Raw genomic sequence first — 18,751 nt, 5'->3', positions numbered from 1 at the left:
GGGAATGCGGGATGACTCTAGTTTCTATTTCGGTATATCTTGGAACATGAATGCGCGAGGTGTAAAAGGTCACGCAAGACACAATCAACCTGGAAGCCCAGCTAGAAGCGCTAAGATTCACGAACATAATAATCATTATTCAGTCTCTAATTATGTAGGAGTAAAGAAGGACATCACGACGCAAGGTTTTTTACTCTAAAATGTCAAGTTCTGCGGCCTGTTTGTACGATGAAATCATTTGGTGCGCTTGAGGAGACCTTGGCGTGATGGAGCATTGGAACTGCCGAGGTTGACTACAAAGCACTGAGTACTGAGTGCCCAATCCCATCGGGGTTTGATAAGAGTAACTCACGAGAATAACAAAGAGGAATCATAATCCTCAGTAAGATCGACTTCACCATGAGCATTTCTATCCTTGGCGACAGAATATGCACTCAGGACTCTGGCTATAACGAGCCATAGAAAGTCCTCGGCTAAACCTTTGCCTGGACACACCCTTTCATGGCATCATCAGTAACCACGAAAACATATATGGTGAGTCGATCTACCTTCGGCCAAAGCCAAACATAAATCCGGTGGAATTTGCCTTCAAATGACCGTCTGGAGTAATCCATCTCCCTGGTTCGAAAATATCAGGGCTTCCGTACATCTCTTCATCGCGTGACATTGCCCTATGAGAAGTGGGTTAAGATAGTATATGTAGTAACAAAACGAACTGACGTACCATATGTTGGCAACAATCGAGGAATCTGCGGTATACGTCAAAGAGAGATCTTTTATCATTGCGGATAACTCACCTTGAGGAATTGTGTATCCTTCATATTCCTCGCGGCACGTTGTTGTATGTACGGCACCTTGAGACGTGTTAAGTTCTACCGATCGCGAGTCAGCCCAACGATGTGAACAGACCTAAAGGAGCCGGTGGGTGCCATCTTAACACTTCTCGGACTATGGCAGTCACATAAGGTAACGATGACCTGTCTTCAAAGTCTGGCAGTCTTGAAGGCCCAAGTTTTGCCTCAATTTCTTTTTGGGCAAGTCTTTGGGATAATGGGTGCAACGCCATGGCGAGGAAAAATGTCTTGATCGCGGCTTCAGTCTGGATAGGGCATATGGTTACAATCAATGACCAGGGCTAAGTGAAACATGCACATACAGTCATACTCCCTACGACGACGATGTGCTTCAGTATACTTTGATTTAGCGACGGAAGCCACGTTACCTATCACTGCAGTTGCTGCGACTGCTTTGACGTCTTCTTCGTCAATCTCGCCCTCAGACAGTATATCGGCTACCCAACAACGAGGAGCACTTCCAGATACCTGCACCGCCGGATGATATGATATGTAACTCATCAATCGTGGTGACTTACAATTTGCTCCTTTACTATATTGAACGGCGCATTGACGAAGTGGTTGGTTCGCTGTCGGATCCTTCGTGCTGTGCGCTTGAACCCGATTCCAGGAAGCCACTCGGGAAAGTGCTTAACTAGAACTTTCACTTTAGCTAAACCCTCGAGATAATAAAAGAATACCGACGCCATGGGAAGGCATACAAAGCGGGTGACGCAAAGAAAACTTCATGCAAGAACATCTGAAATGTTTCATGGATGTAGGCCGCAAGATATCGATTTTGCTTGGCAAAGTTCCCCCCATACATGGAGTCTATCATGATCGATGAGGACAATCTAGGAACCATATACTATGTAAGCTTGCCGAAAGGGAAATACTTCGTTATGCACTTACATAGCAATATGAGACCAAAAATCGTTGGGGGAGTCTAGAAGGTTCCCCAGGAATTTCTCGGTCTCTGCTTTCAGGATTGGATGAAATGACTTCGCAGCAAGCTCTCTCTGAAGAAGCTTTCTATGAAGTTTCCAACGAAGGTCGGGGTGTGACATGAAGGGTAATGCGAAATCCCAACCCATCAAGTGCACCATTTCCAGTCTTGGCTTGCTCAATGCACCGCTAGAGCGTCTGTCCATGAGCTCCGAGGCTACTTCTGCTGTGTTCGCAACAACTACATGTTTGCCAAAAATCTCGAAACGGAAAGGGCTCCCTTAAGGTTTTATCATGAGCGACAGATGTTGTAAGCATCGTTACACTGACCGTATTCTTTTCCCCATTGGCAATACGTCAACCAAGGAAACTGTGGCTCCAGACTTAATACATTCCCAATTACTGGGAGTCGAACGGGTCCAGGAAGATGTTTTGGTCGACGCCACCACTGCAAGAGAAGGAAGAGGGAAGGCAAAGCCAGAGTAAAAAGTAGGGGCAGCATCGGTGATGGTTTCGGTCGTCGATGTCTTCATCGTATATAAACCTATACCATCCAGACTAATCTGTAAACGAGGGAGGAATAATTTGGTGATTGGCCGATGATTTGTCAATGATCGTGGATATCTTATTGATCTTACAGTAGGTCCCCCATGAGCGTTGCTGGCGTCGGGGGTAATGGCAGATATTAGGATTGCTTTGCAGTTCCGAGTGGCGAGGGCTGAAGTAGAAAGAACCATCAATCAAATCATTCTACTCCGAGCGCTGATGTTCTTGAGTGCTCCCAAATGTTCGTTTCTTGTTAAGTGGCTGCTGATGCCCCGGGTTTCGGACTAGGATTACTTGCTGCGCGACTTACCTGTGTTATCATCGATTGATAGATGTCGATGAAACCTTGGATATCTGCATAAGCTCACTGGCAGCTCTGGTTGAGTAGGTAACAAACGGGCGACTAGCTCGATGTCGCGGTTTGCGAGAGGGATGATCGTATAAAATACCTACCATCTTGGCAGAATAATTTGAATCAAATTTGACGCTAGATGCAGTCAGTGATGTGAAAAGCTCGATTTCTTTTGTTACAAAAATCAACTGATGGAGGTCGCGAGAAGTTTGTTGAAATTACCGTAGGAACTCTGCCATTCCTCGATATTTTGAGTCATCCTAGTTCTAATCATCTACGGTGGAAAAGGGAGAAAGTATGTAACGGACACCCTTACGAGTGTCGCTCACGCGCGTGCCGTGTGCTACCAACTTCTTTCCACCACTTCGACAGACATGTCAGTTCGGTAGATCGCCAAGAAACTAATGACGCACGTTTGCGGTACGACGAACACCCTCCTCTAAAGAAACTTTGGGTTCATAACCCAAGAGCTTCTTGGCCTAATGTCAACATTAGCAATGGCAACACTACGGCGGGTGAATACCCACCTTGTCTATATTGTACCATTGTGTAGCAGTAACGTATCTGACACTGAATCTATTGAATTCAGTTTTGGTTCCTGTAATACGGCACCAAAGTTCGGCCAAAGTGGCCAAAATGAGACCAATGCTACGGGGAATTACAATGGCTGTCTTGGAGCCGTCGTCGCCGAGTTCCCTCCAAACCATGCGCGAAAAGTCCCATTGGCGCATCGGAGAACCGTTGGTGATGAAGAAAACCTCTCCCGCAACTGTTAGTGGAGCATCGAAAAGACGTTCCGCGGCAAGGACGTGCGCATCAGCGGCATTCCCAGCGTAAAGATAGTCAACAAGATTGCTGTTGTCACCAATTTGCACATTTTGCTGTCCGTCGTTGAGTACCTTCGCCAGGCGCCAGATGAGTTGACTGTCCCTTTCCCTGCAGTAACCAAAGGTCAGAACGATGGGATTATGGGCTATGAATTATAACTGCACGTACCCAGTCATTCCGCAAGGCCTCAGAACGACAGCTTGAAAGTTGTCGCTTTCATCGTTCGCAGCAAGGACAAGCTTCTCTGCTATAGCTTTGGTATGGTGATATGCATCGTAACCCTGTGCCGGCATCTTTGCCTTCAGTTCGTCGATGCCATTGAACGTCGCTCCAGTCCACACAACGCCCGTCGACGAAGTGTACACCAACTTCGTGACTTTAGCCTCCCTGCACGCCGACAGGACCTTTTCTGTGCCGTGTTGATTGACTTTGAAGTACAAACTGTCATCCAAACCGTGGACTGGGGAGGCAGCGTGGAATAACAAGTCGACCTGGGCCTAACGCATGTTCAGGGCAGGCTGTAACTAGGGTCGAATTGAGCCCACTAACCTTATTCAAGACCTCGACCAACCTGACCTCGTCAATAATGTCACCTATAAAGTACTCAACGCCAGCGACTCTGTCTTCATCAACGGGGGTCTTCACGTCGTATACAGCAACCGCACTGTTCCCACGGGCGACCAAAGCCTGCACGATATGCGAGCCCAAGAATCCGGCGCCACCGACGACGAGGTAAGAACGTGGCATTGGTGTTGGTACCACTGGCGAGTTGAGAGTGTTGAGAGAGGATATTGCAGTGCAGGGCCAAGCACGTCTCGCCTTTTCTTTCCCAAAGGTATTCTGAGCGATGCTTACGCATCAATCAACACCAATACATCAAGTGAACTTGTGAAGGCAGTGCCTTGATGGAATGATTTTGGAGTCTTCGAGGGCTTCAAGCTTCGAAGCATCAACCTTCTGATTCCGAGAAGTGTAACGGGGGGGCTATGGTAAGCACTCACGATGGTGTAGTCTCTCCTTGCGCCGCAATAACCTCCCGCCGAGTTCGGGGACTCGGAAATCAAGTTTAGTGTCGGTGCATCATGATCCTATCCAACCACTTGTATCAACGATGGATCAAATGCCCATACAAAAGATCCATACGCCCAATCAAGATCCTATTCCGTGAACGTACTTAGTCCGTCTGTAGCAGTCGGGCCTATATAGCGGGGATGGATCTTATCAACAGGTTTACAATACTGTCGTCCCAAATACTTCATGGATAGCACTCCCTTGTCCCCTGAACAACAGATGGAGGCCTACCAGGCTTTCTTACAAGTGACAAAGGATACCTTGGTATTAAATGTGAGCTTGTCTGTACGATTCTCCGCACAAATACTTACAGTCGTTACAGTATCTCCTGGGTAGGCCAACTAACCTACCTTATTGACTACACTAGCTTGACTCATCTCTGATAGTCGCGTTCTACGCGCTGCTCATTTACGATGCTGCCCTCACTTTTGAATGGTTCGTGATAAACTTCTGATACACGTTGCATAACATATGACTGAAAGTCTACCCTAGTGAAGTACGTTAACCATCGTGCTCTACATCTGAAACCCGTCTAACTCTTGCGACTACATATTTAGTACATCTTCATTTGGGTAAGTACTTCACTTCTGACCGTCACATTACTATCTTCATATGAGATGCAGAAGGCACCCTTGTCAAAGGGAACATTTATGTACATTGTGATGAAATATGGAAGCATCATTGTGCAAGGCTTCGGGTTCACTTGCAAGCATCCTCTTTTCCCAAATTGTCAGTCGGCTTATGACTATTGTAGATTATCTATGGCCAGATGCGCCGTTCTCAGTCAGTTTCTCATTTGCCCCAGAGTTACAATATACTGACACCATCCGTCATCACTTAGTTCTGTCGATACATGTTCTACGTTGTGCAATTCATCCCGACGGCTTTGTTCATTCTGATTACTGGTCAGTGTCATCGCTAATACGCGCACTACTTCGTTCACACTTCCCTTAGTTTTTCTCGCTATGCGAACTTACGCTTTGTGGCGCGGCCAACGTCTGGTCAAGTACTTGTTGATCGCTTTGGTGATTGTGGGTAGAACGGAAGCAACTCGTTTTCCGCCAACTAATGCAATCTTGGATTAGTTCTGCAATGTTGGCACGTTTATTGGCATTTCTGTGTCTTCGGCGCAGGTTGAATGTAAGTTAACTGCTGTATTGAAAGTAAGAATTCTAACGCTCCATGCCCCAGTTTTGCGATTGCCGATTCCTCGCCTGACGTGTGTTTTCACGGTCGGCGCTCCTACTAAGACCGCAGGAATAGTCATATTCTCAACCTCCATTGTTTTCGACTTTAGTATTTTCGCCGTAACAACGATACGGGCCTACCAATACTGTGAATTTCTTCTATCTCATTCGATTCTCCTACTGACGAATCTTCAGTTATGCAAGGAAACAAACGGATTGTAGTCGGCATTTTCAAAGACTGCTTGCTCTATTACGCATTTTTATTTTCGTGAGTCCTTATTTTTGGGATTGGCGCCATTACTCATGAATGGCTTCAGCACGGGCGTCGTGACCCTTGTTTTGTATTTGGCCATCCCGCCCGAACGAGCGGCCCTCCAAGGGGTCCTAATCAATCCAATGAGGAGTATGAGCGTTATGATCGCATCTAGAATTGTTCTGAACCTGCGGCGCATTGTTTTGGCCCCGGGTGCTGTCACATCTTCTGAGCTCTTAGGGACAGGGACAGACAGCGGGTACACAAGTACCAATTCGATCGCATGGGGAAGAGTCTAAAGCAATTTTAGCGTAGACTTAGATGTATCACTTTCTTGCTCCAATAAGTGTAATGATTTCTTGTCTTACGACCTATCCTTCAGTGAGCCAACATGCTCCGACATGTCACTATATATCACTGGAGTGTCCCACTGTTTGACATGATCAGTAGTTGTCATTTCTCTTCGTACCACGTTGTGCATGGTGGGTCCACATCCTGCGGTTCGGATTTGCGCTCCCATCTTTCCAACAAATAGTAGCACGCGAGTTTGACGGGTTCGTCACTAGGCCCTCCCCTCGAACCTACTAAGAGTAGATATCAGAAGATCTGAATCTGATATTGGGCGGGCCTAGGAAGTGCAGATGAATGTCCGGTCATCCACCTCCAGCTCTCACGCAACGCCGTTGCTTTCATCCATTGATTCCAACCCCCTTCCTTGTCGCAGTCTTGAATTCACCCCAAAAGCACAGTGATGCAAGCCGCCTTAACACTGGTTTGATGGCAAAGCAGAAACATCCTGATCTAAAAATTGAATCCTCTTCGATCAATGAAAAGGCCAATACTAAGTACTCCATGCGAGTCCTCGACAATTGACCATCACGAAAGACGCAGCATCTCTGATGCCCTTGTTGTTGCCAAGACAGGATCTCGGCGGCTCGCCCATGATCCCAGTAGGTTACGAATGATCACTAACATTGATTGCATGACAGTGCATTACACAAATAAAGCACCACATATCATATATCAACGTTCAACCCGGATACTTACCTTGTAGCCAACTTGCAGCTCCAAGGAAGTTTTTGTGATCCGTCCGACGTCCACGCAGCTTGAACGAAGTATTCCTGGAGAACACCCTACACCCTCCATGCGTGTGATGCATGATGCGGCGTTCGTCTGTTTTCGCCATCTGTGCTTCAAGTTCGTATCATTACTATCTGATCACAATGCCCGATAGTATTGATCAAGCCGTGCGATGTAGGCATTAATGATGTACTTAAAATATCTAGTAGCTTCCACGCTTCCGCGCTACTAAGTTGCTATTTCACCACGCGTTAGACAGGCTGGCGCTCCGTAGTTGCGACCCCATTTCCCATGTTGCTTAGCCTGGTCATCCTCGCAGCCATCGTAGCGGTCTCAGCGCAGGCACTCCGCCGACACATTTCTTTGGTTTGTCTACTATTACTCTGGAAATTTTTTCCAGAGAATTTCGACTCAACAGCCTTCCCAGAGACATATACCTGCCGCCGGCCATGGCGGCATCTTCAGTTCCTATATCACTAGTTTGCGGTTCACAATAAACGCGGAATCGGTGCTCTATGATGGCTACAAGAAGGTTCAACAATTAATCCAAACCAACTCAACACTCCCCTTCACTGACGATTTTCTCAGTATAAGGGCAGGATATTCAAGGTGGCTCAAATGGATCGTTGGATTGCCTTTGCATCTGGAGATGCCCTATTGGAAAACCTAAGGACTGCTCCGGAGCACGTCCTATCCATGGAAGCAGCTATGGTGGATGTGAGGAGACTTCCGGTGCCTCCAAATATCGGCCAAATACTCAATCGTTCATAGCTCCTTCAATCAGATTACACCCTTGGGGAGGAGATACGACGTGATGCTTACCACGTTGGAGTCATTCGCCATATTTTATCGAAGAACCTGGCCGTAATTTTGCCGGAAATTCTTGACGAAATGGTCTCAGCAACTGACGATTTGATTCGCACAAACCTCTCGAAAGATAGTGAGTGCTGTGTTTCAGTCACACACAGTTCTTACTGCTAATCACTCTCGTAGTATGGGTACCAATTCGAGCCACAGAAACGTTCTCCAAAATAGTTTGCCGTGCAACCAACCGCGCTTTTATCGGTCTGCCACTTTGTATATATGATTTCTTACTAACCATGCAGGCGAAGATCTCTTATCTAAATCTATGCTAGGTCGTGATGAAGAATATTGCTCCGTCAACCTTCAGTTTACCAACCATGTAGTATTCGGGACAGTGTTTACCGGGATGTTTCCATCGTTCCTCAAACCGTAAATTCCCTTCATCTCTGTTTGAATGCACGCCCTGACACCTCCAAGAGTAGCGGGTCAAATTTGGAGCAAGGTCTATGGACTTCAAGAGCGTCTACTACGTACCATACGCCCAATCATCTCCGAGCGTCGTCATCATATCCAAGAATATGGGCCTTCCTATCCAGACAAACCGGTTTGAGTACCCTCCATCTCACTGACTGTGTTTCTTATCGGCTTACTTTGTTAGAATGATATGCTATCGTGGTTGATGGACGCCGCAACACCTGGTCATTGTCAAACAGATGAATCTCTTGCTGTTCGGATGCTCAACGTGAACTTCCTTGCTCTTCACACAACCTCATCGGTATTACACTTAGCTGGTGATTGTGTGTATTTTTACCCAGATTTCCCTGCAGACGTTTGTCCACGCTCTATACCACCTAGCAAGTAAACCAACCTATATCAACATCCTCAGAGAGGAGCTTATAGATAACTTGGGTCCCAATCGCCTTCGAAGCGCGAACGACTGGGTTTCGGACAAACTCGAAAAATGTTGGAAACTAGACTCCTTCTTCAAGGAATCCCAGCGCTTGAACGGAATGGGCGCCAGTAAGAAGTTTTGATTCGCACCAGCCTCATCTAGAACTCAACTTCACCCGGCAGTGTCTTTGCCGCGGAAGGTGATGGTCCCCTTCACGTTTTCGGATGGCACAGTTCTACCACCGGGCATCATCGTGGCCGCCGCACCCACAGCGACCCACCGAGATGAGAGTTTGTACAACAACGCTGCCGAATTCGATGGCCTCAGATTCTCAAAGACTCGGGAGAATCTGGTCATGCAAGGAAAATCGGACAAGATAGAGGAAGAAAGACTGCGTCTGACCAGCACCCACAATTACCTTTCCTTTGGAGGAGGCCGTCATGCGTGGTACTTGGGTCAATGCTATGAGGGATGAAAGTATACTGAACAATAGCCTTTTAGCCCGGGTCGCTTCTTCGCATCAACGATCTTAAAGAGCATGATGGCACACGTCATCCTCAATTATGATGTGAAGCTGGAGTCAGGGCAAAGGCCAGCAGACGAGTGGTATGGACCGATGTGTATGCCCTCAAGAAAGGCTAAGGTATTATTCAAGGCATTAGAGTAATTTTGGCTCTATCGTGGATGTTTTCCTGCCCACCTAGTTCCGTAAGATAGAAATAGATGCTATCATAGGGTATATCGCTGGCGGCAAACGTCGAACTCTGTCCAGGTTCCTTATCCATTCCGCCATTTTCTCCCAACCATGTATCACGAATGGATCCGTGCCAACAATGGTTCTCGTTGCTATCGGGGAGCCCTCATCGCGCTGAAGGCGAACCCAGGGGAGGCGACGAGGTGCGAAGGGGTCACAGCTTCGGGCGAATGAAATTCTTTGGGGCGTTCTATCTGTCGACACCTACACCAGTCACGTTCAATTCCCATCTTTCTTCATGGCCTTCTCCCTCCTCATCCTCAGTGCGCCCTCATAGGACTTGACAACCCACTTCAAGTACCCAATATCCTTACCTCTCCCCATCGCCACCAACCGGTGGTGCAGAACGTCCACGTCCCCGAAGGTAAGCAGCGGCGGCACGGTATCATCGGGAATCTCCACCGGGGTCGTGGCGCGTACGAGCGGCCGAGGCGCGAACAGCACGGTGCGCGTGCCCCGAATCGTCGTCCACGGCCGAGGAGTGCGGATCGCCGGAGGCGGGAAGTCCTGCACGAATGACCGCACATGGTCGAGAGCCTCGTCGATTTTGCCATGCCTGGAGGGGAGGGGAGGCTTTAGCTAGCTGTCACCCTTATAGGAGGCAGAGAAAGAAAACGCACAGAGTGAGGATGCGTATCATCAATGTGCGCGCCTTTTCAACTATACGACCGTCGAACACTTTACCGCTTCTGTTAGCTTCCTCTCTCATATCATGCTCCAGCGCCAGCCACCGGTCCCATATCGACGTCGCGAAGTCCAAGGCCGCATCTTTATCCGCCCCCTGCTTAGACATAACGCACTTCGTCAGCGCTTCGGTGTAGGACCGTGCATTGCGCTTAACGCCCATCTGCTCGAATAGCTGGTTGAATAGATCCCTCGATGTCTGCAACGACGAATGCCTGTAGAATACCGAGATATATGAGTTAACAAGCCGGGTGGAAACTGTGACGTTAGCAAAAGCGTCGTCGTATTTTGATGCTGGGGTCCTCCTTGGGGCAAGGGGTTGGATTCGGCTGAACAGAGACTGGACTTCGGCTATGACCTCGGCGCGACTCTGTGGAGGAAGGTGAGTGAACGACGCCTGGTTCGATTCTGGACATATTTCCGGAACCGAGGTTTCTGATAAAGGCACAATCGTACTTGCGCTGGAAGGGCCGTCTGTGTCCGAATCGCCTTGCTTGAGGACAGCGATCCCGCGATGAAAAGGTGGCGTGTACGCCGTGTACGTATGGAGGAGATGCATCATCGCCTCCTCCGTGATCTGCACGCTCGTCCTACCGCCCTCATCCGGCTCCCCCACCCGAACCATCTCCGCCAATATCCAACGCGCCCGATTGAGATCGCCCACGCGCTTAGCGCCCTCCAACAGCGCGCAGAACGTTTTGGAGTTGGGCCGGAACTGCGAGTTGCCGTGGGCATCCCGATGTGCGTCGAGCATCTGCTTCGCCAGGCGGAACGCCTCGTTGATATACGACAGCTCGCCGGAGCGCGCGCAGGCGAGGATGACGGCGTTGTAGGCACCGACTGTAGGGGGGAGTCCCTTGTCCACGGTCATCTCGGTCCAGAGGTCCAACGCGCGCTCCGCCTCTGCGCGATACGAAGCGAAGGGCGACGCGCAGGCACGAATCATCATTGTATAGAGGAACGCATCGGGGTTCGGGTGAGCGACGTAGCGCATGTGCGTGAAGATATCCCAAGCCTGCGCGCGTGCCAGGACAGAGTGTTTCGAGAAGAGGTTCGTGATGAGCATCGTGTACGTGTTCATCGGTGCTGGTGCGTGCTGGCTCTCGTAGTGATGCAAGACGGACAACGCTGATTCGGGGATCGTGTCCGGCGCTGCGACTGCTCTTAAGTGCGCTTTGACGTGAAGATGCCGCTGTGTCTCTGTCGGAGGTGCAGCCAGTACATTCGTCAAGAATTGCTCCGTTTCGAAAACGAGCCCCTTTCTGGCGTACGCTTCGAGTACGCAGTTGAGTACGGGTTCGGGCGTAGACACCCCAAGCCGCTAGATGAACGTTCAACCACTTTTCATGATAACGGCAACAAACCCAAAGCTGACCTTCATAAGAGACAGAGAGTATTCCGCCGCTTCGAAATCTTCAGCATCGACCTAACAGCGAAATTCAGACACTTGGATACCTATAAATCGAAGCAACTCACACTAACCCGTACCAGCGCTTCGCCTTCTGCCGCCGTGACCACTCCTAGTGACACTGCGGGTGCGTGTGTCCCTGCTCTAGCCTGAGCAGCCTCCAAACGCTGTAGCAAGCACTCAATCCTCCATAGTACCCGTTTGTACGGCTCTGGCGATGGCCCGTATTTCGTTTGCTTGTCGGGCAGGGATACCGGCTGAAGAACGGTCAGCAGCGATGTATGGTTGTGCGTGGGCTCCGATTCCAGAAGACGAAGGTCCACGGCATTGACAGCCCCTAAGTCTTGCTCGCGAGACGTTAACTGGGGCGTAGGGGTTTCCTCCATCGGTATGGATAATAGATCTTCGTAAATGGAGACAAGTTGCTCTTCCGAGTACGATTGCGCGTCCACAGAGGATTGCTGGGCAGAGATATGAGAGCTGTGGGACAGGACAGGAAGTACCACGTACCTCGATAGCCCCAGCGACTTCCAATGCTTGAACGCGCTTCTGTAATTCGGTGCTCGATAGTGCAGTGCGAACGGCAAGGGTTCCCCGGCGAACCTTGCGTGTCTTCAGCCTATTAAATATCAGCATCAACGACATGTAATGCAAAGAAATACAACCTTCCGAATGCCTGAGGATGGCTCATTGACGGGGGGAGGGTGTCGGGGACCGTAGCCAACGCTGCTTGGTGCATCATGCGAATATTGGCGGGGTTCCGCACAGAATGCGCTCCAGCGCGACCAAGACATTGTGTGACAGCAATGTCCAATAAAGCAACAGGAAGAATGCGAGACATTGGAAGTGGAAAACTAACAAAAAATGGCGACAAGGAGCACCTGTGGGCGTCTACTTAGGATCACGCGACTTTCACGAAGCTTGTGACCTCTTGTGACCTCCTCGAACCGACAAGACTGGCCCGCCGGGCTGCTTTACTACTATCTCAAGATCCAATATTCAGTGGCTATGACGAGCGCCTTCGTTCGCCATTCATACGACCATCTACGCGAAGAGGAGGAGGACTCTTCCGAGTCTTCTCTCGCAGAACTTGTAATACCTGGTGCTGTAAGTGAGGCGATCACCTCCGTATCTGTGATGCCCAACATATCGACCAACAAGCACACTTCGGACGCGAATCCGGCCACCACCGGCGTTACGAGCAAACCCCATAATTTAGAGTCGACTAATGACGGCGCAGAAATGAATCCCCATCGCAGCGTGTGCTTGGAGGTGTTCCGGAACACGTGGGATGAGTTCTATGAGTGGGAGCGGGGGTATTGTGAGGCCAGGTTAGTGGCTCTAATGAGTGAGAGACGGAAGGGGACGGCAACGCTCACCTCTACCGCGAAGACGGCGCGCCCAACATCACCGCCTGGTCCAATCTGGGTCATACCGTGTCCCACAACTACAATCGATCTCTCCGGTGTATTGGCGGACTTCGACGCAGGCCCTCAATATGAATCCTGCACACCCCTGAACGGGAACGTGTATGTAGGCGACGATCCTGATGTTATGCCCTTCTTGCCATTCGGAGAGGAGGATTGGGATGGATATCCTCTTCCTGATGGTGGGAGGAAGCGCTTTGCATATGAGGGCTATATTGGTGAATACAGTGAGCTTGCATGGATGTCTGCGTTTGATGACCCCGACTGTAAGTCATTGTGATTAGTCCCAACTTGACCAAACTAATGGATGTATCACAGTGGACTGTATTTTGTACGCGACCACTAACCGCCTTGCCTCGATGTCGATATCGTACGCCCAAATGGATGCGACAGGCATGTTCGCGCGGACGCCTAGGCTGCCGTTGCTCAGCGCGCCCTCTGGGGACCCCCCTGGCTTGGAGGCGAGAGCTGCTAAGAGGTTAGTACTCTGTCCATCCTGGCCAGTCCCCGTCTGATTGTAGGCAGAGACTTTCCTCCCTTCCCCTCCCTTCCTTCCCCTGGCTCTTCCCGCCCATCTCCGCCTGCTGTCTTGTCGACACTCCGAACCCGGATCTACCCACTGTTCTGCCACAACATCACCTGTATCCGGCAAATCTGTCCTACTCACTCTGAGGGCACGCCCTATCCCCACGCCACGATCCCCGAAAAGAAGAGTGTTTATTTGGTCGACGTGAGCTTTAGTTTCGTCATTAACATGCTCGTTCGCATAACTGATGCCTACATCTTCCGTAGAATGACTCCTCCCCTTGCTCACCAACATGCTTCCTCCTCATCGCCAAACCTTCAGGTACTGCTCTCGCGTCATCCACTTTCCCCAATGCTGTACTACCGCATGCTGAGCATGGACAAAGAGGCGCAACAGGAGCATTGAGGCCAGCTATTCTGGATTCCTGGTCCGCTGCAGATAGAGACACTCTCATCACTCTCCTCGAACTCGACGCAGACGCCCGGCCATGCGATCTGGCCGTCATAATGAAGAAGAGTTGTAATGACGTACGTTTGTTCTCGACCCTTGTGGTTTTCCGCTTTCTTCGACTGTTTCTTTCCTGCTTCTTGCTCCCTACAACGGCTCTCTTAATGACCACTCACTCTGTTCTGCGCGTTCACAATCTCTATTACCGGCTCAACCGCACAGATCTATTGAAACGTCAAGACTAACGTTCAATTTGGTGTAGATATTTCGCTTCCGCAAGCGCATGTTCCCAGATCCGATGATTGCCTCCCGCAATTCTGGGAAAGCACCACTTAAACCGTCTAAGCATGGGACAAGGGATAACATCCTCGGTATGTGCACCCTGTTACATCTTTCATCTACCTGTGTTGCTGCAGAGCGTCCCTTGAACGTTTATACCCCCATCGAATGTGAGAAAGGACGCTAATACGCCTTCTGTTGGATGTAGTACTCGATCCTCAGACATACACGCCGTACGTCGTCCCTATCTGCCCCGCTTTCCGGCTTCCTACTTCCAAACATCTTCATTCCATCCCTCTTCTCCCTCTTCACTGCTCCTGCGCACATCATACTTACTTTCTTCTCGAATCAATGCATGTCAACTCGCGACCATTCTTACTGTTAATGGTCGAACAAATGCTCGCGAACCCGAACCCGTCGTGGCTGCCCCCCCTCCTTGTTCCCATTCACAGCCCGGGCCCATGCTACCACCCCGGGCCCTGCGATGCCACCTGCCCTTGTGTGCTTGCCAACGTGCAGTGCGAGCGCAAGTGCTTGTGCGACGATTTTTGTGAGTCTCAAACACTCCTTTCCTTCATATACCATATTTTCACTCCCCTCGCAATACTCATACTCATACCCGTTGGTCCCTTAATAGGCCCCCTTCGCAAAGGATGTAAATGTAAACCCCAGCGGGTTGCCAAAGGGAGCAATAAAGACAGCGGTACAAAGAGAGTCTGCTGCCGCACAAAACGCTGCCCCTGCAGGCGCGCCAAGCGTGCATGCGATCCGGAGCAATGTGTCGGGTGTGCCATTACGGATTCCCGAGTGCCGACTTGTTGCAATATGGCGACTTTATGGGCGGCTGCTGGTAGACACCGTAAAGTCCGTCGTTTTTTCGGGCGATGGGCGGACTGATAGATATGTTCAATAGGCTGTTGAAGTGCGACGATCGGCGCACGGCTATGGTCTTTTCCTCAAAGAGAGTGTGCTCGCGGATGAATTCCTCATGGGTATGTCTGTTCGGCCCCATTCTACTCTTGAATTTCTCCCTGATTACTTTGACATTCATTACTTGCCTTTCAGAGTACACAGGTGAAGCAATCCTCGACCCCACCTGTATCTCGCGCGACCACATCATCGCCCACCGCCAGCGCAACTATCTTTTCGCGCTCCATACGACCCTTGGGGTCGACTCGTCGCTTGCGGGGGATCCATCAAGATTTATCAATCATGGAAATCCGCCTAATTTGGTTGACGGTTCTATGAGTGTGGGTGAGGGCATCGCGAATGTTTATTCACATGTGGAAATTACGAATGGGGGGCACGGGGTTGTGCTATACGCTGGTGAGTCCTTCCTCCTCTTTGCGGGCGATTTAGTTTGTTCATCAAGCATTGTGTCTATTTCTGATAGCCATAGATATGAACGCAGGTACGGAATTGCTGCTCGATTACGGGCCCAAGTTTTTCAAGCAGATAAGCGGTGGTGACGAGGATGGTGACGAGGAAGACAATGTCAATGAAGAGAATGTGGAGAGGGAGGAAGCGAAGAAATATACATACTGGGATGATGATCCTGAGTATGGGGAGGCGGAAGAATATAAAGAGTAGAGGGGCCATGGATGCGGAATCGCGATTGTCTGTGATTATTAGACAATGTGATTGAGTAGAACAAGTGGTGGCGAGTCGATTAATGTCAGTTTATTACTTACGCACAGTCGGAACACATTTTGGTATCTTATAAAAGGCTCATAATGATGTGAAATGCCGGGCTCGAAGATCAAGCTGCAGAGAAGTAGTCGAATGCAGGCTTCCTGAATCATCACCGGGCGTATACGAGTGAAAGGCTCCGCGTAACATTTATTCGATCAATCCCCCGTTGATTAGTGCTACACAGCTCTCGCAGTCCTTGAATTCCCTCGCGATATATGAACAAGTTCCCAAACCCCGCTTGACTATTTTGTGACTCTCGATATCTACGAGATACCAGGAATATGAACCCTAATCGCTCTAATTGGTTGCGTTTACAGTATACTACTGGCCAGTCCGCATCAAGGTAGAAAGCCATGGATAAAATCGTCACTCTGTTTCGGTATATGCCAACGGTAGCGATAAGGACGGTGAACATCTGGTCAGTGATGGGTCCCATGGATGCTGATTTCTCTTTTAGGGTCTCCATCTACTAAGCAGTAACTTATCTTGCGTAGTTCAGGGACGTCCGGCTCTGAGCCCTCGTTCTTACAACACCGCCCAACATTATGAGATCACCCAAGGACCCGTGTGGGATGCCTCTTTCCTGGCAATAACGACGAGCCTGCTATTTTATTGGGGTTGGACGGGAAACCAGGGCCGAAGTACAGAAGCATTGCATCGGGAACGGAGATTATCGACATCGGGCATGTGGGGTACATCCTCTCCCATCCGGATGAAGCGCGTACCTGTGGCGGGCTGCTGCAAGTCTAAGGATAATTAGCGTCGAGCATGACAATGATAAGGACACCACCGAGGGTATCAAAAGGGCCTCAGGGGGCTCGTAAATCAGGCAAGTCCCAACGAGACTGATAAATGAAGGTACGTCGTGCATAACTACCCTAGCACTATCTGTGAGCTTACCCACACGGAACCGGCAACTCACGCCGTCAATCCACCCGCGCCAGTTAACGCGAATGTTTTGACCTTCGCAGCTCCTCACCAGCAGAAGATCAACTTGTATGAGAGCCTCCTGAATATTGTCGAGCCGATCATAGGTATCAACACGGGGGAGATGGACAATGATATCAGAGCGAGAGAATTGTGGGCGGAGAGAGTAAGGCTCAATATGATTACGAAGGACAAGAAGTCGCGGGAGACTGCAGAGAGGGAATCACTGGGGTGGCGGCGCAGAAGAGAACACCGGAGAGATTGGGGGTAGCTTCAGGTTTACGCATATAGTTCGCAATCCGTGCTTTGAATTTCAACCCATAAGATTTATTGCAAGGAGATCGTGCTATTTTTACAAAAGGACTCGCACTCTCAGCAAATGAGAGGAAAGAGGGAAAAATTAACACGGCAGACCAAGAGTAGTCTGAATCGAGTTGCACAACCAGCGGCACGAAGCCGACTGGGTTCTGTGTACCGCGAAGTGCACTAAAGGATGGCAGCCTTGTCCGTTGAATATTCGTCTGCGTAAGAGCACTGAGACTCCTCGTACACGAAGGCCTTCTGGGGAACATCAACCAGTAGGCGCGTCCAAAAAGCCGCTGCCCAGCTACTCAAGAGCATAACAACAACCGCTTCGCAGCGGAAGAGTGCCTCGCCCGCATCGCTTACGTGGCCCAAATAGTGTACCAGGGACCTCCGACAGATACCCCGTCACTAGCCGACGTGATATGAGCTCAACAGGGCGATACTACATTGGATACACATACCCAGTCGATTAGCAGATGGAGAAAGCAATACCAAGAATGTACTGACGCTCGTAATAATGGCACCCAGGGATCCGCGCGACCACGAGCGAAGCCTATCTACAGGCATACATCTCGTGTCACACTCATTGGCAAGGGTTCAACATATCCATGCCCCACGGCCAACACGGGCTCCATCAGGTTCAGTACCGTGTACCATACCAGTGGATGAATTGTGAAACGCGACGCCACCTGGAGACGCGAAACACAGACCGTGGTGGCGAATGTGAAGACAGGATTATGGCGAAAGCCAGGCCGGAATCCCAATGCCCCAGAGCGCACTTGTGAGAACCATACGAGACGGCGCGAATCGTGAGTTCCACGTCGATACATATGGCTGTCTGCGAAAAACCACATCATGCCGATAGAGGACCAATGCGCAGATAAAAAGAGCAACGAACGAGAACAGCCACCCGGTCCTCGCGCCGACTTTCAGACCAACTGCCCCCCGTGCCCTCTCGGGAGGTCTTCGGGCGTATGGACGACGTGGGTGAATTTCTGGTGCAGCGCTTGGCCAGTGATGGCCAGATCCAGCTAGGACCAATCGAGGAGGACTGGAATACTCAGACCTTAACCCGCTCGCAAGGTCGACTCGGGGAAGAGTCTGTGGGGGATGAGCATCGCGGTTTTCAGCCTGCCGTGCTGGTTTGATTCTGGATTTCCTCGAAGCTCATACTCGTGCTCGTGTGCTGTGACAATTGTGACGAGTCACACAACTTAACGCGCGTCTCTCAGGGATGACCGTGCCTAGCAGTTAGGTTCAAACTTCGACGCACTCACCCAACATCAATTTGCTAGATAGTTCTGCTAGGGCCTCCGCGGGAGAGACTGGGAGGTCACGGTGTGAAGACTATACGTGCGCGGTGGATTGATTGTATATAATGTCCTTTGGACCTTGTATTTCATAGCATCAATGTTCTGCATTTCGATTTGCGCGTAAGTAATACACTGGAAATTGCTGACGCCAAGATTGTGAGCGGCCATCGCCACCTGTTCTACCCAATTACGTTGTC

The 18,751-nt window shown here is 50.0% G+C and overlaps 5 protein-coding genes across 5 annotated transcripts; 2 read left to right on the top strand and 3 right to left on the bottom strand.

Annotated features, from left to right (window-relative positions):
- Positions 1 to 190: 190 nt before the first annotated feature.
- Positions 191 to 1,900, bottom strand: PC9H_011386 (uncharacterized protein; the record flags this gene model as incomplete). The annotated part of the gene is made up of 10 exons (XM_036780871.1): positions 191 to 293; positions 353 to 496; positions 549 to 671; positions 725 to 749; positions 798 to 854; positions 910 to 1,099; positions 1,209 to 1,322; positions 1,373 to 1,488; positions 1,539 to 1,687; positions 1,746 to 1,900. The coding sequence occupies 10 exons, from the start codon at positions 1,898 to 1,900 to the stop codon at positions 191 to 193; spliced, it is 1,176 nt and encodes a 391-aa protein (XP_036626726.1).
- Positions 1,901 to 2,988: 1,088 nt separating this feature from the next.
- On the bottom strand, positions 2,989 to 4,251 carry PC9H_011385 (uncharacterized protein; the record flags this gene model as incomplete). The annotated part of the gene is made up of 5 exons (XM_036780870.1): positions 2,989 to 3,039; positions 3,090 to 3,155; positions 3,204 to 3,612; positions 3,673 to 4,001; positions 4,054 to 4,251. The coding sequence occupies 5 exons, from the start codon at positions 4,249 to 4,251 to the stop codon at positions 2,989 to 2,991; spliced, it is 1,053 nt and encodes a 350-aa protein (XP_036626725.1).
- A 3,135-nt stretch (positions 4,252 to 7,386) lies between these two features.
- PC9H_011384 (uncharacterized protein) lies at positions 7,387 to 9,458 on the top strand (the record flags this gene model as incomplete). The annotated part of the gene is made up of 11 exons (XM_036780869.1): positions 7,387 to 7,461; positions 7,523 to 7,627; positions 7,684 to 7,812; positions 7,867 to 8,035; positions 8,089 to 8,172; positions 8,232 to 8,328; positions 8,377 to 8,503; positions 8,558 to 8,674; positions 8,727 to 8,919; positions 8,974 to 9,238; positions 9,293 to 9,458. The coding sequence occupies 11 exons, from the start codon at positions 7,387 to 7,389 to the stop codon at positions 9,456 to 9,458; spliced, it is 1,527 nt and encodes a 508-aa protein (XP_036626724.1).
- Positions 9,459 to 9,764: 306 nt separating this feature from the next.
- On the bottom strand, positions 9,765 to 12,478 carry PC9H_011383 (uncharacterized protein; the record flags this gene model as incomplete). The annotated part of the gene is made up of 6 exons (XM_036780868.1): positions 9,765 to 10,101; positions 10,166 to 11,550; positions 11,605 to 11,655; positions 11,706 to 12,098; positions 12,148 to 12,256; positions 12,303 to 12,478. The coding sequence occupies 6 exons, from the start codon at positions 12,476 to 12,478 to the stop codon at positions 9,765 to 9,767; spliced, it is 2,451 nt and encodes an 816-aa protein (XP_036626723.1).
- A 167-nt stretch (positions 12,479 to 12,645) lies between these two features.
- On the top strand, positions 12,646 to 15,906 carry PC9H_011382 (uncharacterized protein; the record flags this gene model as incomplete). The annotated part of the gene is made up of 10 exons (XM_036780867.1): positions 12,646 to 13,330; positions 13,383 to 13,542; positions 13,590 to 13,794; positions 13,857 to 14,117; positions 14,300 to 14,408; positions 14,769 to 14,866; positions 14,954 to 15,175; positions 15,230 to 15,308; positions 15,382 to 15,642; positions 15,728 to 15,906. 10 exons carry the CDS (start codon positions 12,646 to 12,648, stop codon positions 15,904 to 15,906), a joined length of 2,259 nt encoding a protein of 752 aa, XP_036626722.1.
- Between the last annotated feature and the right edge of the window lie 2,845 nt (positions 15,907 to 18,751).

Source organism: Pleurotus ostreatus (assembly GCF_014466165.1).
Source record: "Pleurotus ostreatus strain PC9 chromosome Unknown scaffold_9, whole genome shotgun sequence".
Lineage (NCBI taxonomy): Eukaryota > Fungi > Basidiomycota > Agaricomycetes > Agaricales > Pleurotaceae > Pleurotus > Pleurotus ostreatus.
The sequence above is the reverse complement of the archived record's forward strand: the minus strand, read 5'-3'. Positions and strand labels throughout refer to the sequence as shown.